Here is a 26,955-nt window from a genome sequence, read left to right as displayed (position 1 = left end):
ATATTCCATTGCTTGTGTATACCACGTCTTCTTCATCCATTCATCTTCTGGTGGACATTTGGGTTGCTTCCATATCTTGGCTGTTATAAATAATGCTGCAGGAAACATGTATCTTTTTGAATTAGTGTTTTCATGTTCTTTAGGGAAATACTCAGTAGTGGAATTACTGGATCATATGGTAATCCTGTTTAGAATTTTTCAAGGAACCTCCATATTGTTTTTCACAGTGGCTGCACCAATTTATGTTCCCACCAATAGTGCATGAAGGTTCCCTTTTCCCCATATCCTTGCTAACTACTTGTTATTTCTTGTCTTTTTAATACTAGCTATTCTGGCTAGTATGAGTTGATATCTCATTGTGATTTTGATTTCCATTTCCCTGGTGATTAGTGATGTTGAGCATTTTTTCATGTTTATTGGCCATCTGGATGTCTTATTTAAAAATATGTCTGTTCAGGTTGTCTGCTTATTTTTTAATCAGATTATTTGGGTTTTTTGGTGTTGACTTGTATAGGTTATTTATATATTTTAGATATTAATCTCTTATCAGATTTATCATTTACAAATATCTTCTCCAATTCACTAGATTGCCTTTTTGTTTTGTTGATGGTTTCTTTTGCTGTGCAAAAGCTTTTTTATTTTGGTGTAGTCCCAATAGTTTATTTTTGCTTTTGTTTCTCTGGCCTGAGAAGACATATCCATAAATATGTTGCTAAGGGCAATGTCCAAGAGATTACTGCCTGTGTTTTCTTTTAGGAGTTTTATGGTTTCAGGTCTCACATTTAGGTCTGTAATCCTTTTTGAGTTTATTTTTGTGTATGGTGTAAGAAAGGTATCCAGTTTTATCCTTTTGTGTGTACTGTCCAGTTTACCCAGCACCATTTATTGAAGAAGAGACTGTCTTTTCCCCATTGCATAACCTTGGCACTTTCCTTTTTAAACCATGCTCCCAGAGTTCTGTGTTTTACCTTGTCTCTGATAACAGAGGTAAAGTAGGTGAAGATATTAAGCTGGCGGGGATAACTAGTCTGAGAAAATCCCTATCAAGTGACTTTTTTCTCTGCCCCATTTCTACTCTCCAGAATGTACCAACGCATGTTGCTGATACCTGTTATTGTTCTGGGCCCTTACTTTTGTTGTTTTTTACCAGTTTTGCGTGATTGCTTTTCAGTAGACTAACTTATATAAGTTGAACTTATGTACGACATGAAACACGGATTTGAGAACCCTGGAATTATTATTTCCAGTAAAAGAAAGTTTTATGTAGTTCTTAATTTCTGAATATCTTGTTTGGATTTCCATTGTTCTGCATTTGTGTTTTGCTTCAACAGTAATTGCTCATGTGATCATCCATGATGTTCTTATTTGTCATGATAATTGAAGATTAAGAAATAAAGCAGATTAAGAATTAGGGAGTATAATGGCAGAAGATTCAGCATGCCCAACTAAAGATCCTTTTCTATACATAGTTTAATAAAGAGCAAACCTAGAGATGCAGGGTAGAGCTGAGTCCTGGCCACCAGTGGAATATGAAAGAGAGAAAAGTGGACTCATAAATGCTATTAGAAAACAAGTAGAGAAACCTGTCCCTGCCTCAATGCTAACCTTCCTCCAGAGGTGACTCATCCCTAGAGAAACCTAGGCCTTGCCCTCACAAATTATATTTCCTCGTCTTGAATGGGTCATGGAGGGCTCCCGACCATGGTTCTCTATGACCTCTATTAGCTTAAAAGCTTGGTCATTTGATATTTCAAAGTTATGTGTTAACTTTAGCTGGGTGCATACTTTCACACTATTGTTTTGTAAAGTTTTGAGGAGTTTAAGCTTCTTTGTGCCAAAGTATCTGTCATGTTCTACCACCTCACAGAATTCCAACCGTCTTTTCCTATTACTACTGAGCATCTAATAATAGTATCATAAATAGCTAAAACCTGACAAGTTTCAATCCTAATAATGCTGGTTGTACATTATTTTTTTATTCATTTTTTTCTTTGTAAAGCCCAATTTCTTTTAAACCAAGTCTAACAGGTTTTTGGATGTTTCTCTGCTTGCTTTTGATTTTTTTCTTTGGTAGTAGCTACCATGTTATATTGAGAACCTGCTCAATAGACTTGGCATTGTTGCAGAGATTTTCTATGCACCTCTCTCTCTCTCTCTCTCGATATTATTTTTGATTCTTATTTTGTAAATGGAAACTGAGGCTCAAAGAGTTGAACTACTTGCCCAAAGTCTCATAACTAGCAAGTGGCAGAGCCAGGGTTCAGCTGTGAGATGACTGATTCAGCAGCTTGTGCTCTTTCCATATATTACATTTCACAATTACAATAATCATGTCAATAACATGTCAAATTTTTCAAGGGAGGATATATTTCTGAGTTACTTAAGAAGTATAGCAAGTATTTAGCACTTCAGTTTATCTCTTGAATTCATTGAAAGCAAATAAATACATCAGAGTATAAATGAAGACTAACTATCAATCCCTGGAAATACTTTATTATTTAGAGCCTCTAATAAAGTATGTTTTAGATTACAGCCTAGCTGTCAGAATGTAATTTGTCAGCACAGAACGAGCTAACCAGGATAAAAAGAACATACTAATCGTTTTTTAAAAAATGAGGTCCCCAATTTCCCATTTACATAGAGCTGTCCAGAAGTTGCCATGGTAACCAGAAAACATTTGCAAAACAGTCTGAATATGTGGGACACAAAGTGGAGCTCTCTTCCTTTTAGTGTTTTCTACCCAGAGCCAGCATTCTGAGGAAAAGCAATTAAGAGTAGTTTCGTCCTCTTCTTATTCATTCAGAAATCTTCAATAATTTCTGTGATCCCACTAATGCTTTGAATAAAACCTGATTATGTCCTTAGGGTAAGTTTTTTAAAGCAGTTGAATTGCTGTGCCAAAGAGAATAAATTGTAAGAGCTCAACTGTGTGTGACCCAGGGTCAAAGCCCACCGGTAGCAAACATGACTTGATACTTCTCTGTCTTATCATTGAAATGTTTCTCTCAATTAATCAAATCTAATTGACCAAGACATTCTGCATTCGACTCTGAGGCCCTGCAGTGTCCTGTTGCTGGGACCCTTTGCTTAGACCCACCCATGGTCTAGATAGAACACTCTGTGCCCAAGTGTGGCCTGAGGGTATCTTGCATTAGAATATCCTGTGATAGTAAAGAGACAGTTTCCTGGATCCCACTTCTGATCGATGGATTCAGAACTTCTGTGGTGGAGCCCAGGAATATGCATTTTAGCATTTCATTTTATTCCTTTTGGTTAGAACATGTATGAAATGGTATTTTAAAAAATTACACTTGTCTCTCTGTCTAGAGTAAGCTCTCTCAGGGCCAGGATCTTTCTGGATTTTCTTCATCTTTGGGTCCCTAGCACCTTGACCAGTGCCTGGCCCACAGTAAGCACCTGCAGAAATGCTTAATGAATGCAAAACCTACAAATCTAAATTTTTTAAATTAAATTAAGTTAAATTAAATAAATTAAATTAAATTATATTAAATTAAATAAAATTAAATTACATTTTGATTCCATTATAGTTACCACAGTGTTATATTAGTTTCAGGTGTACAATATAGTGATTCAACACCTCCATACATCACCCAGTGCTGATATTGACAAGTGCACTCCTTAATCCCCATCACTTGTTTCATCCATCACCACACTCACCTCCCCTCTGGTAACCATCAAATTCTTCTCTATAGTTAAGAGTTTGTTTCTTGGTTTGTCTCTTTCTTTTTTTTTTCCCCCTTTGCTCATTTGTTTTGTTTCTTAAATTTCACATTTGAATGCGATCATATGGTATTTGTCTTTATCTGACTAACTTATTTCACTTAGCATAATACACTCTAAGTTCCATCCATGTCATTGCAGATGGCAAGATTTCATCCTCTTTTAGGGCTGAGTAATATTCCATTGTGTGTATATACCACATCTTCATCCATTCCTCAGTCAGTGGACATTTGAGATCTCACCATAGGTTTGACTATTGTAAATAATGCTGTGGTAAACATAGGGGTGTGTGTCTTATCCCTTTGAATTAGTGTTTTTGTATTTGGGGGTAAATACCCAGTAGTGCAATTACTGGTTGATATTGTAATTCTATTTTTAACTTTTTGAGGAACCCGTGTACTGTTTTCCACAGTGGCTGCACCAGTTTGCATTCCCACCAGCAGTGCGAGAGGGTTCCCCTTTCTCCACATCCTTGCCAATACCTGTTGTTTCTTGTGTTGTTGATTTTAACTATTCTGACAGGTGTAAGGTGGTATCTCATTGTGGTTTTTTATTTGTATTTCCCTGATGAGGAGTGACGTTGGGCATCTTTTCATGTGTCTGTTGGCCAATCTGGATATCTTCTTTGGCGAAATGTCTGCTCCTGTCTTCTGACCATTTTTTAACCAGGTTATTTGTTTTTGCAGTGTTGAGTTGTATCAATTCTTTATATATTTTGGATACCAGTCTTTTACTGGATACATCATTTGCCATTTTAGCATTTTAAATGTGCTTTGGCTAAACATGAAGGCAGTTTGGTTTTTTATTAACATGCTGATTGAAACCCACTCACAGAGAAGTTTTTGAGCACATCCATATTCTGCACCCTGCACATATTCAGTACCACAAAATTTGAAAGTTCCACTAATTTGGGAGGCAAAAAAATTGTTGTAATTTATTTACCATTTGCATTTCTGTTTTTGTTTATGTCTTCTAATTGTTTTTCTCTAGCATTGTTAGGGTAGGTCTGGTTGATTTGTTGAGTGCATGAGGGCTGGAACTTGGTCTTGTTCATATCTGTCATACCTAGAAACAAAGCCTGACATATAGTAGGTGCTCAGTAAATAATTATTGACTGAATGAACATTAAAGATAAAAATTTTTGTTTTTGTCATCCATTTAGCAAATATTTTAAAATTTTATAGATTTTCTTTTCATTGTACTTTCTTTCCTTTAATATAGCTAAGTCAATTTTTTATTTTATGGTTTCTGCTTTGGATGCCATGCTTTAGAGATGCAATAGCTCACTGATAAATAACCCTACATATTAGAAAGTGTTTTGTTTTTTTTTTGAATTGAAATTTGATGCCCAGTAGCATCTACTTCATTATTCACACATTCACATGGAAAGGGACGGTCATCATCAGGTTGGGGTGGATCTTATCGGAGATTTCTGGGGCATGGGAATTTTACCTGAATCTTGAAAGAGGCTATCCTGAATTAACAAAATCAGGGTTCATTTTGAATCCTCCCTCTAGAAATAGCTTCCATTGGTAAAAGCTCAATTTAAATATTCATTTTAAGGAATTGTAGTGCTGCTCAGAGTGAATCATTAGACTAACACAAGCCTCTTTTACAAGCCAGTTTGGAGAAGAGAATAGTGTCTTCTCCAAAGACACTGGGGTGTCTTCTACCAAAACTTCATAGTAATGTCTGTTATGGGTTAAATTGTGTCTTTCCCCCTCCTCATTCATAGATTGAAGTCCTAACCCCTCAGTACCTCAGAATGTGACCTTCTTAATTAAGAAGTAGAGTCTTTATAGAAGCCACCAAGTTAAAATGAGGTCAAAGTGAGCCCTAATCCCATATGACTGGTGTCCTTATAAAATGAGGGAATTTGGAGACAGATACATATACATGGAAATGCTATATGAACACAAAAATGTTCATCTATAAGCCAAGGAGAGAGGCTTGGAACAGATCCCTCCCTCACAGCCCTCAGAGGGAAAAACCAACACCTTCATTTTGGATTTCTAGCCTTAAGGACTGTGAGATGATAAATTTCTGGTATTTAAGCCCCCCGGTTTGTTATACTTGGTTATGGCAACCCTGGAAAACTGATCCAGTGTCCAGATAACCTAGAATATAATTTCTCATATGATTGATACCAGGTGTAGCTCTTGACCTTGACAAGTTCAAGAGGAATAATATGCTTTAGCTAGTAGATAGCACTGGTTATGAAACTAGTTGAAGGGGACCTTTGGTGAGAACAGAACACTTTGTGCTAACATTGGGAGAGTCCAGGATCCTTTTGGTGGGTGGTGTGCTTTCTTCCCACCTGTCTTCCTTTCCTGAGTGAACCATCAGGTGAGTTCTTCCCGTCAGTGTTGATGGCCACTCTGTGGCTTCCTCACCATCACTATGCATTCCTGCCAGGCAGAGGTGAAGAGCACGAGCTTTGGAGATGATCTCCTATTCTGCTTCTGGCTCCACCTTGAGAGGTGTATGTCCTTGGCCGAGTCACTGACCCAGTGTGAACCACACTTCTAACCTGTACGATGGGCATAATGATACCTACTTTCCAGGGTTATAGTAAGAACTAAGTTAAGTGACATTTGGAAATACCCTAAAATTTTTGGCTAGCAATTACTTATTTAAAGATAAGACTATTATCCTATTCAATTCTGTTCTTTCAGCACCTGGCAACTAGTTGGCCAGTCATTAATTAATCATTTGGTCACATTGCTGGGGAGAGGAAGATTTGGAGAGAAGACCTACAATCTCAAGCCCAGAATCAAAAGTGGCCTTATGGTACACTGTGCCTGTTGGTGACTCCAGAGTACATCCCAGACATTTTGACATTTTATTTTACTAAAAAAAATTTTTAAATGTTTATTTTTGAGAGAGAGCGAGTGAGCACATGAGTGGAGGAGGGGCAGAGAGGGAGACACAGAATCCGAAGCAGGCTCCAGGCTCTGAGCTGTCAGCACAGAGCCCGTCACAGGGCTCGAAAGCATGAGCTGTGAGATCATGACCTGAGTGGAAATCAGACATTTAACCAGATGAGCCACCCAGGCACCCCAACTTTGACATTTTAAAATTTGTGATACTCCATACCTTTTGGAAGAGGTTACTTTCCAAATAATCAGTCTGTCAACCTATTAGTTCTTTCTACCTGACTCTTTGCTTGAAATAAAAAACCTAGTAAGATTTATCTGAGTTGTGCTGATGTGTTTTGTAATTTCTTAGACTTTGCACATTATCAAACTTATGGAGTGACAGTGTGGCCCTGTGGAAGTGCAAACACAGCTGGGAGACAGGGCATGAGTGGAGTTGGTAGGTTTATGCCAACTGCAGGAACAACTGTCATTGGACACGTGACCTAATAGCATAAGGACAACATAGGAAGGACAGAGTAGCTTTACTGTGTGACTGTGTTTGTTAACAACACTAAGCCTTGATCTTGTGTGGTGTGTGTGGGAAACCAGAAGATTTGGGTAGCTAAGTTAGTATTCCAGGATCCTATTCCAGAAGACGATTAGAAGGACACTGAATAGGAGCGCCTGGGTGGCTCAGTCAGTTAAGTGTCTGACTCCTGATTTCAGCTCAGGTCATGATCCCAGGGTTGTGGGATCAAGCCCTGCATCAAGCTCCACACTGAGTGTGGAGCCTGCTTAGAATTCTTTCTCTCTCTCTCTCTCTCTCTCTCTCTCTCTGCCCCTCTCCCATGCTCGTGTACTCTCTTTCTCTCCCCTTTCTTTCCCAAATAAAAAAAATTGTTTTAAAGAGAGATATATTCATTGTATGTAATTAACAAGTTTATTCCAAGATTTTTGAGCCTGGGAAGAGCAAAATACACAGCACACAAAATACATGTTGGCCCTGCTGTTATTACAATAAGAATACTATCTTTTATTATTAGGTCTCAATAGGCAGCTAGAATACTTAGATGTGTTGACAGTTCTAATCTCTTTTCTTAATCTACTGAAGGAAGGAAATTTCAATTTTGAGCACTTATATATGTCAGGCATTTCTCTCTCCTTATATTTTATATATGAGATAATAGGAAGAATATATAACTTCTTAAAAATAGTGATTCTGTTATATCATGGTTTGCATTTTGCTCTCATCTAACCTGATTAGTGGTATTGCATGAACCATGAGTTTTGAGATCTAAAACATTTATTTATTAAAATAAATGAAGTGGCATAATACAGCCATTATTAGAAAGTTAAAATATACCTATTCTATATCCGTGGTTAGAGAAACACAATTTTTTTTTTTGGCTGTAAAAATTTAGCTCCAGAGTTTCTATTGATCTTTCAAATTCTCATTTCTGATTAAGCATAGAGAAAGAAATTTTTATTCCAGTCCCTGTTACTGAAATGCTCTAACAACAGCAACAAAATATAAAAAACAGAGGGAAAAAGAAGCCATCTTCAGTGAAACAAGGAAATAGCCATAACCTCAAACCATGAGAGAAACTGCCAAAGATTATGAAATTTGAGTTATGGGGAGGGAGGGTGCTGAGAGCCAACACATTCATCCTCCAGCCTCAGTTAGGATAGAGTTTCCCCTTAAAGAAAGGGTCACAATTCTCCAATGCAAATCCGGTGATCTTTTGGTTGCAGCGATGAGGTCTAAGAACACAGGGAAGTATGGGGGAAGGGGTTGTATTAGATAGATACTTGTTCTACACTATGAAAGATGGATCCAAAGACGGAACCTGTAAGACAAGTCATTTTTATGGGCAGCGGTCTCAGCTCGTGGCAAGAAAGATGGTGTGTGGTGAGTGGAGTTCAGGGAGTTAGTGACTAAAATGTACCATCCCAGGCCTGTTCGGGGGGGAAAAAAAATGAGGAAAGTATGTATATGTTCTTTGAGCTAAGAACATAACAGATATAAAGTAAAAGTATTCAGGGCACAAACTGGATTTGAATGCTGCACGCCCCCCACCCCCCACCCCAGACTGTTCTTTAGGAAAAAGACGGATATGTTCAGAGATAAAATTGTCAGAAAGAAAACAGCTGAAGACTTACCATATATATGGAGTAGGGCGACGGGGGGGTCTGGGGTGGGGGGTGGCTAAGTAACCCATATTTGAATGCTGATTATATCAGGGGGGCAGAGGAAGTGTTCTTCACAGTCTTAAATGTTACCTCGATATAGTCTTTATTAAAAAAAAAATAGCTCCAAAATATAGAAGGGATTACAAGAACAGAAGATGAAAATCAAGTTTGAGGACGCCAGAGAAGAAATGACAGAGAAAAAGAAAGCCATTGTAAAGATGAAAGTGCCATTGGAAGCAAAAAAGGAGGAAGAAGGGGAGGAGGGAGATGAGGAGGGGGGAAAGAGGGAGACATGTGGCTGAAAAATAACGAAGGATGCAAAAAGTGAGGAGAGAAAGTGCTGCCTAGAGAGAGAGATCAGCAGCGCCAGGAAGCTGCTTCACTCCGTAGGCAGGTCTCAGCCAGTGGAGGCACTGGCAGGAGATGGGAGGGCGTGAGGAGGGGAGAAGCCGGAGCATCCCCCCCCTTCCCAGTTGGGTGCCAGCTAAAAGGGGTCTGGGGAAGATGCCGCTTTTAGGACTCAGAGTCTCTGCTGTGGTATAGAAAACAAAAATAGAGAGAAGGGAGGAAATGGAACAGAGAGGAAACAGGCCTAGGATTAGCCCCTGAGTAACAACATTTCTGCAAGAAACTGAGATAATAACTCAGATTGCTTTTGGCTTATCTAACAAGTCAGGAATACACAAGGGGGAAACTGGCAGGATGTCAATTTTGGCTGTAGCTTTAAGCACAGAAGCTATTCTTACAGCATTTCTCGCTGATAGGTTGTTTTTTTTTTTTTTTTTTTTTTTTTTTTTTCTGGCAAGCTAACTTTTGTATCCAATCCTTATAATGGTTCCAGCTAGGAGGGAGGAGACAGGGGTCTTACAAACCACCAAAAACCTTCAACAAGTACTTTTATCAGGTTGGGGTATGCCATTTGGAGTGTTGCCAGTTGTAACAGCAACTGAGATCTTCACGGCCATGGAAAGAACTGCAGAATCTTCAAAATACGGAAAAAAATATGATTGGACTATAAAGCAGAGAGAAATAATGTTTCTAATAGTAGCTTTCTGTGCTTTTAGAGTTCTTCCTTCAGCATCTCTACTGTAAATGACATTGTCCCTGAATTTTCCTGTCTGTTATTGATCTTGATGTCCGACCTGAAACATTGCATTGAGAGTTATCACCATCAATCTGACGGGATAAACTTCTTTCATAAGAATAAAATTATACGAAAGTATATCTGAGTTCTGAGTTCAGTACTGATCTTGTCTGTACAGAGGATAGTGAAGGGTATTTTCAGCTTACCTATAATCTTGAGCTGTGTAATGTGTTCAGAATAGGTTTTCCCTAAAGACAAACCCTCTGAGCTGCTGTCAATTCATGAGATCATTAGACTTTTTTTTTAGCCCATAATATTGTTGTTCCAGTTCTGTGTATGGTCACATGTGGAAATTGTTAAGCCAGGCTGAATTTTAAAAGGAAAAAAGAAAAAAAAAAGTTAAACTCAATGTAAAAGGTGAAAAATGTGCTAGATAACGGCAATAAGTTACTTGTTGCCATTGAAGAATCAATTCTGTTATGATTCTTCTCACAGTCAAGTAAAAAAAAAATGGGGGAGGCCGGGACAACATTTGGGGTCATATAATTTCCATTGTTCAGAGAGCAAACCTTTACTTTGGTGATTATGTGATGATAGGTCGTTCAAGGATGATAAACAGAGATGATAGTTGGACATAACTGATTGAAGATATGGGTAAAATTCCTTCTCAGTTTGCAAATGGGCCATACTTACTTTTGATATAAATGCACTTGACTTTCATTTGTCAAATCCTGAAGAAGTGACCCGCAGAGAGGCAATCTTCTGAATTCTGACATCCAGCAGAAAAAGAGCCATCCATAATTCTGACATTTAGTTTTCCTAAAATTAAGTCACCCTAGTAGATCTTACAGGATGTGAAAATAAAAAAAAAAAAAAACAAAACACATCAAATTGATCACAGACTTGTTAGGAGAGATATATAATAAAATATAATAGGATATCAGAAAGGTGAATCATACTTGCTAGAAAATTCTTATTATATATTCCAGGTTGCTCCAAAGCTTGCTTTTGAATTTTACACAAAACTGATGTGCCTAATCTATTTTTCTCTTTTACAAAACTACCTTGACAATATGCTGGGCCTAGAAATCCTGCAACTAGAGAAAATGATTTTGACTACTTTTCTAAAAGCCACGTATCTTATAAAGAGAAAAATCAGAAAGAAAAACAAGGAGTTTAGAATTATTAATTCCAATTGAAGGTTATCTAATTGGGGATATTTTGCTGCTAAGCACTGTGTTCTGAAACAGCCTCAGGAAGAATCAAGGCAGGTGTTTTTAGTGTCACATGATCCACCACTTGGTTTGGTCAGTTCTCACTTCCAGGCTGGGTTGGTGTACCTCAAGGGTGTGGTGGGCCTCCTGATAACCCATGTGCTACGGGAGGAATTGGATACGGAATCATTTAGCCAATGCTGGGAAGGTTAGGGAATCACTTAAGGGTGAGTTTTAACCTGAAGGCTGGGGTAGCCCAGAAAACACATAGAAGTTATTATTTTCAGTCTTCAATTCAGACAGAATAAATGAGCAGAGGAAGAAATCAGTTAGGCTATCGGGTTGGAAAGTGTTATCAGACCAGGAGAATTGGAGTGGAAATCTGGATTACGGCTTCTGTGGTGCTGTTTTTGTTCTTTGCTGGTTTATTTTAAAGAATCTCAAGAGTATACATTATACACTCTGTTCAGTCTAAGAGATTTTCTTCACCAGACCTAGTCTAGTGTAGTGGAAATTCTTGTTGAGATATTTCACCCCAAAATAGGAGAGTCATTGAAAAAAAGAATTTGGTACATAGGAATGGACTATAAGATATGGCAAGAGATAACGAAGCATTCAAAGGATCCTAGAAAATGTTATATGTAATTTAAAGAGATTATTCAAATCATTGTGGGCTATATTATGTGTAGTTACTTTAAAATTGATTGAAAACATGAGATTGACTAAAAGAAAAAAATTTACCCAAAACGTAATAGTATATTATGTAAACACAAAAACTGTTTTTCACATCAATTTTTGGCCCTAAAATCAAAATGTTCAATCTCGAAAATAACCACACACACACACACACACACACACACACACACACACACACACACATAACTGCCCCTTCCACACACACCCTATTGTGAAATAATGAAAAAAAAAGGTGAACATTTCAATTCACAGGGAATCCTTGTTGATCTGCCAATAAGACTCTGTATAACAACAACTGCAAAAGAATATGTGTTCTGAAATCATCGAGGACCAGGCTTGGTTGTTGTGTATCTGCAGAATCCATAGGGAAGATGACTGAACAGCCTTTTAAAGACGTTTACCAGTTCTTGCCACTATACCATCGCTTTGCAAAATTTTCTGTCAGCCTCCGAATATGTCCTGCTTTGTAGAAAATGATTCTTATGCAGTGAAATATGAGATTTTTAAACTTATGAAATAGTTTCTGAGAGTGGTAGGCCAGCCAGTGCCAGTAAATGGCTTGGAGGGCTGTAGGAGTAGGAATTTCAGTCTTCAGTGTAGGCATGTGGTGTTTTCTTGATTTGATGCTATATTATGTAGAGTGCTCTGCCAAAGCCGTTGCAAGTACCATCCACAGCCACGTTGCTGTTCCAAGCCCCTTTTGTATAGAAAGTTTGAAGTCACTATTGTCTGACAGGGTCACTTTTGAGTCACCTTTTATAATGTGTACCTTTTATAATTACATCATGCAAAGTGGGCTGGCCACCAAACACTCATCTGAGGCCTGATAGATCACACCATCACCCCTCTCTGCCCCTGTAGCAAATTTATTCATATTATGTCATAATTTTTAAAATGCTAAACATTTAAAAATCCATTTGGAAAAATCCATCATTTGGATTTTTCCAGAGTTTGAATATTAATGATCTTCTACTCTACGCACAAATGTTAAATGTCCTTTTTGAACACAATAGCTAGTGCCATTTGTGAATCGTCCAAGAGAATTCGTGGAGGTAATTTAATTTTGAGTAGGTTTATTTTGGAGGAGGAAGAGGACATACATTTCCCAGTCAGAAATGATAGGCAATACTTGACCAGCAAGATGACATTCTAGGTAAGAGAAAAGGCAGTTGAAGATGTAGAGGGTAGTGGCAGATCTCTGGAATCAGGCACAATGGGTAGGGAGACTTGAGTCGATCTTACTTTTTCAAATAATTTTAATTTTTAGACTTAAATGAATTCCATGGACTTAAAGAATTTGGGGGGAAAAAGGAGTTTGCAGATGTGGTCTTGGAATGATATGGAGATTTTTAGAAATTATGGAGCATGCCATAGAGCTTCCAGAAAGCTAGAAATGAATAAGGTCAGCAATTAAACAAGTATTTTTGAACACTATTATGCTGTATTATGTTAGGGTTACAATGATGAAGAAGACAGCCTCAAGGAGCTCAGAATCTAGGTGGGAGGAAGAAGGAAGTGGAAAGCATTTGCTAGAGGATGTAACCTTCCCAATGGAACTTATTATGATGAATCTATAAGGGACCAGTGATCCTGGGTTTTTAGACTTTTACCCCATTAAAGAAAGCCATATACTTTCTTATTTTCCAAGAAAGAAAATATATTTGGAAAATGGCAAGTTAATATTTTTGATACTAAGCCCTAAGACAAGAATCTGGTAAAGCATTCTTAAATAATGATCAGCAAGCAATTAGGAAAGAGTCAACATTGATTCATCTTAAACTAATTCTATTCACTTTTTTGATAAGGTTATAAAAACTCATAGATCAAATAGATCCAATTTATTTAATAAAGTCTCTCAAAAGTATCCTTGGGGATATACAGAGAAGTTGAAGGTATAGGAAAGTACTTGGATTAAAGCCAATTGGAAAATACCCATAACTGTTTCCTAACAGAGTAGAGAGTAGGAGTGTTCATGGAATGTTGTTCTGCCTTATTAATTCTTACAAATTATTTGGATGAGGATACTTTCATTTGTAGATAGCACAAAATTGAAAGAAAAAAGTTCCATAATTATCTCAAATGATTGTAACTTGGGGTAAAAACTAATCAAATACAGGTCAGTCATCAAATAAATGTTTGTGTATGTGTGTGTGTTTCCCAAACAAATTTCATATCATGGGTAAAAGGGTGGAGCAAACATGGTAGAACACTTCATGTGCTAGTTACGGGCAACTCTAGATTTAGATTGCCTGGATTCCAGTGTCCTCTGCTGTGGTTAGTCTACATTAGAAAGAATATATGCAATTCAGAGTGTCAGAGTGCCTGCCATATTAAAAAAAATATTTTGAGGAACACACTTGAAGGAGCTAGAGATATTTAGTCTTAGTGATGTGATAGTTTAATTCAGAAATATAGGTAGAACTGATGTAATCAAATATGTTTTTTTAAAAATATTATTCTACAACGTGGAGAACAATTGGAGGAGACGAGTAAATTTGGGGAGATTAATAAGGAGAGAATGTCATGACCCAGAGGAGAGATCAAGGATATTTGGATATAGAAGTAGAAGTAAATTCAAGAGGAATGGACTGGACATCCATGTGTGGGACACAGAATGAGGGAAAGTGATGAGCTTATTTTGGGGAGCATTAGGTTTAAGATGCTGGCAAGGCATTTTAGTGGCAGTTATCAGTAGACATTCTAATCTAGTGCACAGAGAAACTGTGGTTGGAAATAAGGATATGGGAGGCATCTGAATAGAGTGAATATCAACAGGAATGGACACTTATATGACCTTTCACAGTTCATGGGCCACTTCCACACTCAGTATAGCTCTTTGCAGCAAAGCAAGCCTTATTATAGGGATTACAAAGACACAAGAACCAAAATTATGTCAATTTGCTTAATATTTTAACACCAGTAAGTGACGGAACCAGGGCTTGAAACCGGGTGTTTCAATACCACATTCTAAGACCGTTGATCTGTGACTTTTAAACTACACTACAGTATCTATTCAGTGATAATCAGAGCTATCGACAAAGACCTTTCCAAGGGGAAGAAATATCATGACCATAGCTTGGGACCTGCGTGTTTTCGGGACTGGGGAGAAAAGCGTCCAGTAAAGGAAAAGGAGACAGAGCAGTTAGAGAGAAAGTGCCAGGACAGTGTAGACTCTAGAAACCAAGGAGGGGCAGGGTGGGCAGAGAGCCTCCAGGATGAGGGGATGATGAGTGTTCTTAGGTATTACCTAGAGGGTCAGCATGCTCAGTTTTGAGAACAGACCCCTTTCTGTATTGCAAATTTGCCTTTTTCTCAGCATTCCCTCTCATTTCATTTGTTTTGTCTCTAGCTCTTGAGCTAGATTATAAATTTCTTGAGGGCAAGTTCCATCTTATTTTCCTTCTAGTCTTTGTGCTGCCTAACACAGAGCTGTATCCGCAGACTGATATGAAATGTGAAAGCTCTCTGCATGCAGATGATTAATCATCACTAACATTTTTCCAAAGACATAGTCTCTAGTGCCAAGAGCACATTTGTTTAAAATGTGCACTTAAATTTGAATGAATCTGCCTAAATGGTGCCATCTGTTCTTAGGCAGTTTCAGAAATGTTTTAATACGGTTTTACCTTTAAAAGGACAAATGTAGGGGCATGCCTGTGAGACATATAGACACCCTTAAATAAACACAGAGCAGACACCAGCACATTCGATCACACTTAAACAGCTACACATAAAGAATGTTTTCTGAGGTTTAAGAAAATTTTAGCTAAGAGGACACCAACTACTACTTCATGCAGGAAATATTTATGGGAAGTTACAAAATTGTAGGCATGGACTCCTACAGCATATTACTGCATTTTAATTACAGACTCCAGAAATACAACTTAATTTGATGTAAATCTCACATTCCTTTGAAATCGGTACACTCTTCCATTATTCGCTAATGGGCCACATTTTATTGTGACTGCAGTGGATCCATTTGGAAGCTGAAGACAGATGTCGGGGAGAGTCTCTGTGTTATTTATTTCTATCGATTGTCAATTTGACTTTTGTTCCAGTACTGTAGGATTTATTGTTGGGCGAATATAACAGTGACGTGAAACCCATGTTTAAGTTCTGCAAATAACTTCCAGTCACTTTTGAAACACCTCAACTTAGGTTCTAAATTTGAGTTTGCGGTTTTACAGGCACAGTTATTTGCTGGTCCACTTCAGCATGCAAAATCACACACTGGCCAGATCTGAGTATGGTTATTGTGGCAACGAGTAATGGGTCACATTTTCAGCCTATTTAACTCACTAGCTACATCATCATCACCAACACAATGCCAAGATTTTGACATCTGTGTATTTTGGTAGTTGGTGTAAATCAACAATGGTAGATATCAAGAACTCAGATTTACAGAAGGAATTTCGGGTTAAAATAGCATCCGAGTGTGTTACCCTCTCTGAATACGTGTGCATCCATATGGAAATTCTTTTATTAAATCCCATTTTGCAGGGGTGGGGAGCTGCACACACTTACTCACATGAACGGTCATTTGGAATACTGTTAGGGAAATTTTATTTTTAGGTATCAGAATTTGCTTCTGATAATTACAAAAAAATTTTTTAATGTTTATTTTTGAGAGAGAGAGAGAGAGAGAGAGAGAGCAAGCAGAGGAGGGGCAGAGAGAGAGGGAGACACAGAATCCGAAGCAGGCTCCAGGCTCTGAGCTGTCAGTACAGAGCCCGATGCGGGGCTCAAACTCAGGGACCATGAAATCATGGCCTGAGCCAAAGTTGGATGCTTGACTGACTGAGCCACCCAAGAGCCCGCTTCTGCTAATTTTAAATAAATAGGGTATTACAGATACAACTGAAGTCCTCTTGTGGCCTTTTTGCTTTGTATCCCTCACAGAGGCAACCATTAGCATTAATTTGCTGTGTTCTTCCAGTCCATATTTTTATGCTTTAATGACCTAAGTTCTAGAGCCATGAATGAAATTTTTAGGTGATACTTCTTTTTGAGCACCTGAGTTCTGTCATAGATATCATTTTGATCATTGAAGTTTACATCATTCTTTAACATGCTATTTCTCATCAGCAGCTCAGAAACCCATCTGTCAATCTATCCAAAAGGTGCTTCATTTTGACTTCCCTGTAGTTTGAATTATCCAAGTTCATTCATCTCTACTACCACAGATTTTCATTTAGGTTGTACATCTTGTGCCAATTTCTTGCTATACCCAAGCATGAATGCCCATATGTGTGCATACCAATCACCCCTTTTCACTCTCCCCCAGTGAGACTTGTTCCAGACTTCTCTCCAGGAATACACCTCGGAGTCTGTTGCTGGGTTGTGGGTTATATGCATCTGCAACCTTACCACATATTGTCAAATTGCTCTCATAAAGAGGTTCTTTATATTCCTCCCAGCAGTATATAAATGTTCTTGTTTCCTTGTATCTTTACAAATCTTGTTTTGTTAGACTCCATTTTCTAAAAGTTTCCAGTCTGATAGAGGTGAGTGAAATACTTTATCATTATGGCTCTAATTGTTTGTCCTGGCTATTTGTGAGTTGGAGCATTTTTTTTCAAATACTAATTAACCATTTTTAGGTTTCCTCTCTATGGGTTGCCTGTTCATATCCTTTGCTCATTTTTTTTTTCAGAGTTGCCTTTTTCTTATTGATGTGTGGAGGTTCTTTATTTCAAGCATTAATCTTTTGTTAGCTATATGGATTGCAAACATCAACTCCCAGCCTTCCAACTCTGTGGTAGATTTTATCACCCAGAAGTTCTTTAATTTTGGATAATTTGGTCAAATACTTTCAATTAATTCATTTTTGTGTTTAATATCTTATCATAAAAGATCCATGACTGCCTTGAATTGGTCCTGATGTGCTTCCATATTTTCTTATATGAATGTTAAAATTGTGTTATTTTACACTAAGTCTTTAATACATTTTGGAATTTATTTGTGTATCAAGTGTGAGAAGCAACCTAAATTTATTTTTTTTTTTCAAGATGGATAGCCAGTTATTCCAGCACCATTTGTTAATTAGTCTTTTCTTTCTCCATTATGGTGTGAGGTCACTTCTGTCCTATCCAGAGTTTCAAAATGAGCCCAGCATGTTTCCCTGATCTCATTATCTGTTCCTGCAGCAATACCACACTGTTTTAATTACTATGGCATTATGATATACCTTGATGTATAGCAGGACATGCTCCCCTCTCTTGTGCTTCTTTCACAGAATTGTTTCTGTTATTTTTTTATATTTGCTCCGTCTGTTTTTTAGAATTAATTTGCCCTGTTCCACAAACATAACATGTGGTATTTTTATTTCAATTGCATTGGTTATGTACGTTAATATAGAGAAATTAATATACAGATTCATTTTTAGTTTTCCCATCTATGACATGGTACATTAATATCTAGGACACCTTTTATTTAGGTTTTCTTTTTGTATCTTTTAATATTATTTTATCATTTTCCCTACAAATCACACTTTTTTATAAGATTAATCCCCCATTATTTCATTGTCTTTGTTACCATTACAAGTAGTATTATACTTCCTGATTAATTATTGTTGGTTATTAGAACTTCTCTAATTTGGCATGTTGATCTTTCATCCAGCAACCCTGCTAAACTTCTTAGTTTTTAACTTAGTTTTTAACAGTTTATAGATGTTCCTGCATTTTCTTTGTAGACTACCATATTTTCTGCAGATAATGATGTTTTCATCTCTTCTTTTCCTGTCACGATGACTTGTATTTCGTTTTCTTGTTTACTGCATTGGCTGGGATCCCCTGTTCACTGTTAGGTAGTAGCAGTGATACTGGGCATCCTTGTCTGTTGGTTGTGTTTATTACAAGTGTGTAATGAATTCTCCCAGTGCACCCATTCTCACCTTTTTCCCCATGGTGTTCACATTGAGCATCTGCAATATGGCTAGCCAAGATTAAGGTGGGAACTGTGGTCATGTAATGAAATTAAGTTATCATATTAGTAAGTAGACCCAAGCTTTACCTTATTCAAACTCTTTCCTCACTTTCTGAATCAACCCATCCACATCTGTTATCAGTCTTTCCAGAGACAATACATTAAATATAACTGACTTTAAGAGGTCTCAGCTACAAGTGTTTTTGTTGCATTGGACAGCACTGGCTTCATTGGAAGTGTCATACCATCAGAAACATAAATTTAAATTTTTTGAGATTCTGTGAAAATGCTCAGTGTTCACATTGATTTTGTTTTGCAATTCCTTTTTTGTAGACTCCAATGAACCAAGCTTCAACTCGTTCCCACTGCATTTTCTCTATTCACTTATCAAGCAAGGAGCCAGGATCTGCGACCGTCCGCCATGCCAAACTTCACTTGGTTGACCTGGCTGGTTCAGAGCGAGTTGCAAAGACTGGAGTGGGAGGCCAACTTCTAACAGAGGCCAAGTACATCAACTTGTCCCTTCATTACTTAGAACAGGTAAAATGGGCACAACGGGATTAACTATATCTACCATTTGCTGACACGCTTTACTAGGCACTCTGCTAACATTTTTGTTTTTTGTTTTCCTCTTTTATTGTGGTAAAATACACATAACATAAACTTCATAATTTTAATCATTTTAAGTATTCAATTCTGTGTCGTTATGTACATTCACAGTGTTGTGCATCCATCACCGCCATCCATTTCCAGAACTTTTTTCATGACCCCAAACAGAAACTCTGTACTTATTAAGTAGTAATTCTCCATTTCCTTATGCTTTCAGTATCTGGTAACCTCTGTTCTACTCCCTGTCTCTATGAACTTGCCTATTCTAGATACTCATATAAGTGGAATGTATAATATTTGTCCTTTTCTGCCTGGTTTATTTCCCTTAGCATAATGTCTTCAAAGTCCCTCATATGCTGTAGCATGTATTTGAATTCTGTTCCTGTTCAAAGCTGAGAAATGTTTCATTATATGTACATGCCATGTCTTGTTTATCTGTTCATCCATCGACGGATGCTTCAGTTGTTGCTACCTTTTGGCTGTTGTGAATAATGCTGCTGTGAACATTGGGGTAGCATTTTGTATATACCATTTCATTTAAACCTTACAACAGCCCTACAATGTAAGGTATTAGTTATTTCCATCTTGTAGATTTTAAAACTCAGATCTTCCTGAGGCCTTCCCAAGGTTACCAGCTAGCAGTAAGATGAGGAGTTGAATCTTGAGTTGCCTGGCTACAAGGCCCATGTGTTTTCTTACTATACCTTATTGTTTTTACTGTAAAGTTTGTAATGGGTGTGAAAATAGGTTATAAATGGCCTCCTGTGGCCTATCTTTTCAGGCTTGTGGCTTAGTTATAGGAACATAATTTAGAGATGACTGATATCTTTTTTGGCTTCTGGTGACTTGAGTTCGTGATTGTGATCCTGCAATGGTTCTCTTTGCTTTACCTGTCCTCCCGACCCCTACCCCAAGTTTACTGCGATCTACCCCAGTGTGTGCTCTGTTTTTTATTTCTGATTTTGACTCCAGGTGATAAGAGAGCTCATCTGAATTTAGCCAAATAAATTTTCCAGAAAAAAATCCTCACCCCTTAAAATGAGCATATTGAATTGGATGATTTCTCAAGTTTCTTTCAGCTCTGTGAGTGAAGTGCTGTGAGTTGAATGTTAAAGATGGCAACTACTTCCAAATTCTCAGAAAAAAAAAAAAAAGAGGAGCATGATTAAAACCTGGAGTAGAGAAGTGCAGACTATATTGGCAAGGCAGAAGGACTTGCTAATGAGTGCTGGAGGCTAAAAGATTTGAAAAAACAAACAGAAACACCCCCTCTCCCCTTTTTGAGACTGATATTGTCCTGATGGTAAATGCTTTCTAATGGTCAAGTTGGCTGAAAAAGCAGATTGAGAGAAACCTAAGGGAGTTGTATCTGAACAAGGTGCATGCAGTTAGGCTCTAACCAAATAAACCCCCGTAATGCAGCACCCAGAGATTAATGACCTGCCCGGTGTTCAGGTCATTTTAGTGTTTCTGACAAGATTCAGGCTTCCCTAGCTCTTCCTTACTCAAATATTACACACTACTTTTACTTTAACAGAGCATTTACTTAATAGGACACTTACAAAACATTGATATAAAAGCATAATGGACTATATTCAAAGTGCTTTATTTCAAAGAAATATACCTAGTTGTTTCAGTTGGTAGCACTGTTGGCTTTAATTCCCATTATGCCCATCTGTTCATACAAAATTATATTCATTAGTTGAATCAGAATTTCCACCAATTGTTACCACTCAACGAAAACATTCTGCCCCTAATCCTCTCTTCATTTTAGCACAACCTCTGTAAGCTGCTACTTGTCATTAGAACTATTTCTCTCCCCACATCTCTCCTCTTCAGAATTCTTATAACATCAGCCTCATGTGAGTGGTCTTGGTGGCTCTGTGCATTTGGTTTCCTGTATAACGAATTTATGTACTTAAACATTTACAAGGAGCAAGAGCATGCTGAGGACTGTGCCAGGCACTGGAGCATAGTGCCAAGCAAAGTAGGAACGGTCCTTGCCCCAGAGGTCTCATGGGCTGGTGCAGGGAGATGTGCGTGGAATAAATAGTCATTGAATACTTGGTTTTAGTCCAGGTGAGTTGTACAGAAAAAGGCCAAGGGGTGAGGAAAGCTTGTAATGGGGGATCGGATTTCAACTGAGAAAGGTGGAGGGAATGAAAGTTCTTTCAGGGCTGATATTAAGCAAAGATTCAAAGAACGAGTAGGAGGGAACCAGGCAGGGCTGGGGTTAGTGTATGTCAGGCAGTGGGAACTTGGAGTCCGTTAGTCCTTTGCTCCAGTCCTGAGCTCGATTGACCCAGAGCTACAGTGACATTCACATGTCATTGACCTTTGGCTTTCAGAATGTAAATAATCTGTTTCATATTCACCTGATGCGTCACTCCAGCTGTTAACTGCTTACACTGATCCACAAGTGTCTTCGTGGAGGTTATAGCATAAGACAAGGGAGAGAGAAAAAGGGGAAGGTTAGCCCGAGAGTGAAGAGGGACACAAATGTAGGAAACTGGAGTATGTGGACATAGATGTGTGAAGTTGAATAAATCTAGGAGTTGCGGCTAGAGAAGAATAGGTGGGTAGTAGAGAAATTTTGGAATTTCACACAGAAAGAGATAAGTGAGAGAGATCCAAGGAGTACAGGGGAATAGGAATAATAAAAAGAGGCAGGCAGATACCATTAATGAAATAACAGAACTTTTGTACACAGGTTTTCTTTATGTTGGACTTGATTATGGGGCTAATGAGACTGGACGTGTAACACAATTTAGTTTAACTCAACTTCATTCATTCATTCACTCATTCATTCAACAAATTATGATTAAGTGTCCGTGAAGTGCTACAAGTTATGTTAGGCAATGGGGATAAATGCATGGGTGAGAAGATAGTCTATGCTATCGTGTTATTCAGTGAAGGAGCAAAGCAAATAAACAGATCCTTACAGGGTGCCTGGATGGCTCAGTCGGTTGAGTATCTGACTCTTAATTTTGGCCTAGGTCATGATCCCAGGGTTGTGGGATAAAGCCCCACAGTTGGGCTCTGCGCTGGTTCCACAGTGGAACCTGCTTGAGATTCTCTCTTTCTCTTTCTGTCTCTGTCTCTCTCTCTCTCTCTCTCTCTCTCTCTCTCTCTCCCTGTGCCCCTCCCCCACTCACGTGTGCGCACTCTCATTCTTTCAAAAAAAAAAAATCCTTACATATAGTCCGATAAATGCTCTATTAGAAATTCAGGTAAATGTTTGTAATTAATTACATCTTCTCCATCTTATTTTATATATATCTATATCTATATATATGGAGATGTCCTCGGACAATTCGGTAACCTCTCTTACATTTATTATCCCACACTACTTATAGAAATTCCATGAAGAACCGTCACTGCCTTTCTGGCCACAATTATGGACCTTACACCTGCTCGCAGGGCACAACCTCTCTGAGTTGAATGCACCTTATTGTGCTCATAAGTAAATAAATTTCTGTTTGTCAGAACATTGTTGGTTTTGGAAATTTCCTTGTGTATGCAGTCCTCTTTCCAAAAAGTCTCCTCGAAAACATTTTAAGCCACAATAACAGGGTACATCTTGGCCCTAGAAATTAAGTCTGTGGAAGAGAAGGAAGGGGATATACGTATTTGTTCTAACCATAAGCCTCACCAAGTGCCCCTGGTGTGACCCTCGGTCTCTATCAGCCCAAACATCAAGTGAGAAACCACTGGGAACAGAGTGTTTGCTCTCTGCCTCTACAGAAATCAGAATCAGGGTCACCTTCAGGCAGTTACCCCCCATAAGTGGGACTTCCCCAGAGTTTTCGTTTCCATTTGGCTTCCACTAAATGTGTGTGTTCAGGAGGAAAACTAATGGTGCCAGTGCCAGTTGTAACCGCTCCAAATCATTGTCAGTTTTCAGAGGCTAATTTTCCATGTGCTTCTGAGCTCTTTAAAGGAAAATCTCTTTAACTCATTAAATAGCAATCTGAGTTATTGATTTTAGGCATAGTTTCAAGATAGTTGGAGATACTGTTAAATATAATGTGAGTGTCCACTCTTTGTTGCTTGAAGAATGCCTTCAGGAACATATTGCTGTATTTGTACATGAAATCCTAATGGAAGTAGACACTAAAAAAAAAAAAAAAAAAAAAAAGAATCCAGGTTGTATACCACCTCCTTACCCTGTGCCATGTGGATCATTTGGTTCCTGCTGAATTCAGAGAGCCCAAAGCTGCCCCACAAAGAATAATCTACCTTTGTCTCTTTCCCAAGTACCAGTGATTTCTGGGTCACTCTGAAGATCTGTATCTGCTCCAAGGGGTCTGGGCTTGTTATGGTATCCCCAAACTCCTTTAGAGCTGAGAAGATCCCTCTTGGAGAGAAATGGTCCAGAACTGAATTTATATGGCTGTAGCAAGTGTCCAAAGGGATCATAAAGAACATAGCCTGGACACCCCTGCAAACACAGGGTACTTTTTGTTTTACTGTTCCAGAAACTATCTCTATGCATCTTTAAAACATTTTTGTGAGATAGACAGGCATTCTAATCCCACTTTTACAAGTGAGGGAATAGAGACTAATAAAGGTAAGAGATTCGCCTAAAATCACACAAGTGCGCAGCTGGTTTCTACCTCTGTGTCCTGGGTTCTTTCTTTTATTATGCACTGCTTTCATTTCCCCCATTTTTAAAGACCATGCTTTCCAATCCGTAATCCCATTTTGAATTTTAATTATTCTCTTGAACAATTTTGGAGCCCTTTCTGGAAAGGACATTGGGATCGCCTCTATAACACTCATTCATCCAGGGGCCCATCCCAGCTCTGGGAGTAGACCTTGACTAGTGTAGGCTAGGTGGGACCTTGGCTAGAGTGACTGGTTCAGGGATGGGCCCGTGACCCATGTTTGTCCCTAGGAAAGCTCAGAATGTATGTTCAATAATTAGAGAACTTTATCACATCAGCTATAAATAAGAACATTGGTCAGCCATCTGGTGGCCATGAAGAGAGGCAGACTTCTATAACATAGAAGGTAGAGCAGATACTGGTGAAAACTAAGTCCTCGGTGGTAGCACTGCCCTTTCCTTAAAACTTTCCTATTGCACATGGGCCAATACATCTCCCTTAGGGTTAAATCCAGTTTGTACATTTTCTGTCATTGCAACCAAAAGCAAGTTAAAAACTCCATTTACCTGAATACCAACAGGAAATTTAATAAGCATATTCTCTTTCATATCATCTAAGTTTCATCAAGCTGTTGAATAGAAGAAATATTATTTCCTGAAACAGGAAAAAATAGTGACACTTGTTTTATGAAAGAATTTCAAAGTACTTCCAATACTGTTAGATACTTAATTATGATTCATAATTAATAATGCCACCCTCTCCACACATCCTTCCCACCAACCCCTCCCTGTTTGGTCTGGTGTTTGATATTTGGGCCTGCCTTGCTTGTTATAGATATTTCATTTGTCCTCTTGGCTCTGAGGCTTTGGAGTTCTGCTCAGTGTCCCCTGCTGCCTACTGTCTTGCCACTCAGATTTGGGTCTGCCATGTTCCCCACTTCCTTTCCAATTATATCAAAACTCAGTTCTGCCAAATCTCGTTGCATACTATTGACCCTCGCACTGTCTTCCTAGGTAAAGCTAATTAGTCTACTCATTTATTTGTTCATTTATTTCACGTAAATGCGTCAAGTGCATGTTGTATTAGTCAGATTTCTTAGTTGTGAACTGGAAAACCCACTGTAGCTAATTTAAGCAGTGTAGACTTTATTAAACATAAAGAGTCTCAAGAAGAGTTGAGAGCTGGACTTGGATACTATCCAGCTAGGAGCAGAGCAAACAGGAGACACATCCAACCACGCCACTGAACTGCTCTGCAAAACATTACCATTACCCCAGTTGGCACTCAGGGCATTAAGTCCTGGATTCCAGAAAGTTCCTGCAGCTGCCTCAAAGAAACCAGATGCCTTTGCCACCACATTGTCCTACAAATCTGATCTTCCTTCTGTGGCCACCACCTCTCATGACTCACCTCCCAGTTCCACACTAGGGTGTCCTTTTGATGGAGCTAGGTCTCTTGTGGAAAGTTGAGTCGTAAGAGAGACTAGGTCCTTTTTTTTCTCTCCAAGGTTATTTATTTATCTTGAGAGAAATAGACACAGCATGCATGGGGAAGGGGCAGAGTGAGAGAGGGAGAGAGAATCCCAAGCAGACTCTGTGCTACCAGTGCAGAGCCTGATGTAGGGCTTGAATCCATAAAACCATGAGATCATGACCTGAGCAGAAACCAAGAGCTGGACTCTTTAACCAAGTGCGTTACCCAGGCGCCCCAGGCTGCTCACTTCTAATGGAAGGTGTGTGGCCATCAGCTCAGGCTAAAGGCAGGGAGAGGAGGCCATGTGGAGGTTTGAAACAAAAGGATAAGATGTGAAGGCCTCATTTCTGAGAGTGGAGAAGTAATTATTGAGAGGAATATCACAGGATACCTGGTTTGCAGTAAAATGTGTGGTCAGCAAAATAAAGCGAGATCCAGTGGTCGTTTGTGTTTTTGCTCCAAACAGCCCTCAAAAACAATCTTGTTTTGTAAACCAAGGGAGTAGAAGAGGTTCTGTTGGTGGGAATTACACACCTGAGAGCGGGGAGGATCAGAACAGTGACAGGTGTTGGCAGAAGTATTTTCAAGAGTCAGGGCCTGGTGATGCCCTTGAAGTCACATCTGTGCGTGACCTATTCCTGATGCTTGGGATGGGCATCTAGCACTGGGTTCGTCTTTCCAGGAAAACCCCGAACCCCTGGTGGCTTCCTTTGGGAACCCCCACAGCAGCCTTTCATCCAGCTAGTTCCTTCTCATTAAGTACCTAACACACTTGCGAAAAGTAAGATGAACGAGACTCAGAACCAACATAAACTTCCCCCATCACTTACAATGGTAGCAAACACATATAGAGCACTTCTTATGAGTGGGGTACTTCTTAAAGCAGTTTGTACATTTTAACTCTAAATCATGCCAGCTTCCTATGAGGGAGATACTATCTTTTGTTTTATAGTTGAGGAGATTGAGGCAGAGATGTTGAGCGACCTGTCCTAGTAAGGCTAGGATGTCAGACCTGAACAATGTAGCACCTGATTCTCAGGTCTCTACCACTAACCCCTGCCGTCTCATAGTTCTTATATACTGTTCTGCCTCTTCTACCTTGAAGATGGGTCATATCAATCGATTTTGGTAGGATTTAAAAAATCTGGCATGATCTACTCTTGAGGTTTTTTAAAAAAAAATATTTATTTAGTTTTTGAGAAAGAGTGAGAGAGCACGAGCAGGAGAGGGGCAGAGAGATAGGGAAAGAGAGAATCCCAAACAACCTTTGCACTATCAGCGTGCAGAGTCTGACACTGGGCTTGATCTCATGGAACCGTGAGATCTTGACCTGAGCTGGAATGAAGAGTCAGACGCTTAACCAACTGAGCCACCCAGGTGCCCCTACTCTTGAGTTTTTATATAAATTTTCCAATGGCTGAAAACAGGATAATAACATACCCTGTTCTGTACCAAGTTATATCATCTGTCCAAAAATTACAGCTTTCATGGTGGCATGTTTTTGCTAAGTTTACTTCCCTCTGCTTCCACCATTATTATACCAAATATTGTAAAGATAT

General features: G+C 38.7%; 1 protein-coding gene across 3 annotated transcripts in view; it reads left to right on the top strand.

Annotated features, from left to right (window-relative positions):
- Positions 1-26,955, top strand: part of KIF6 (kinesin family member 6) — a 384,724-nt gene that overhangs the window by 107,297 nt on the left and 250,472 nt on the right. For all 3 annotated transcript variants that reach the window (XM_086706762.1, XM_086706761.1, XM_086706763.1), the window contains one exon: positions 19,041-19,247. In XM_086706762.1, the coding sequence (XP_086562888.1) occupies positions 19,041-19,247 (207 nt within the window). The remainder of the gene's footprint in view (positions 1-19,040; positions 19,248-26,955) is intronic.

The sequence above is a fragment of the Puma concolor genome, chromosome B2, assembly GCF_028749965.1.
Source record: "Puma concolor isolate L17-30 chromosome B2, mPumCon1.1.hap2, whole genome shotgun sequence".
Lineage (NCBI taxonomy): Eukaryota > Metazoa > Chordata > Mammalia > Carnivora > Felidae > Puma > Puma concolor.
The sequence above is the reverse complement of the archived record's forward strand: the minus strand, read 5'-3'. Positions and strand labels throughout refer to the sequence as shown.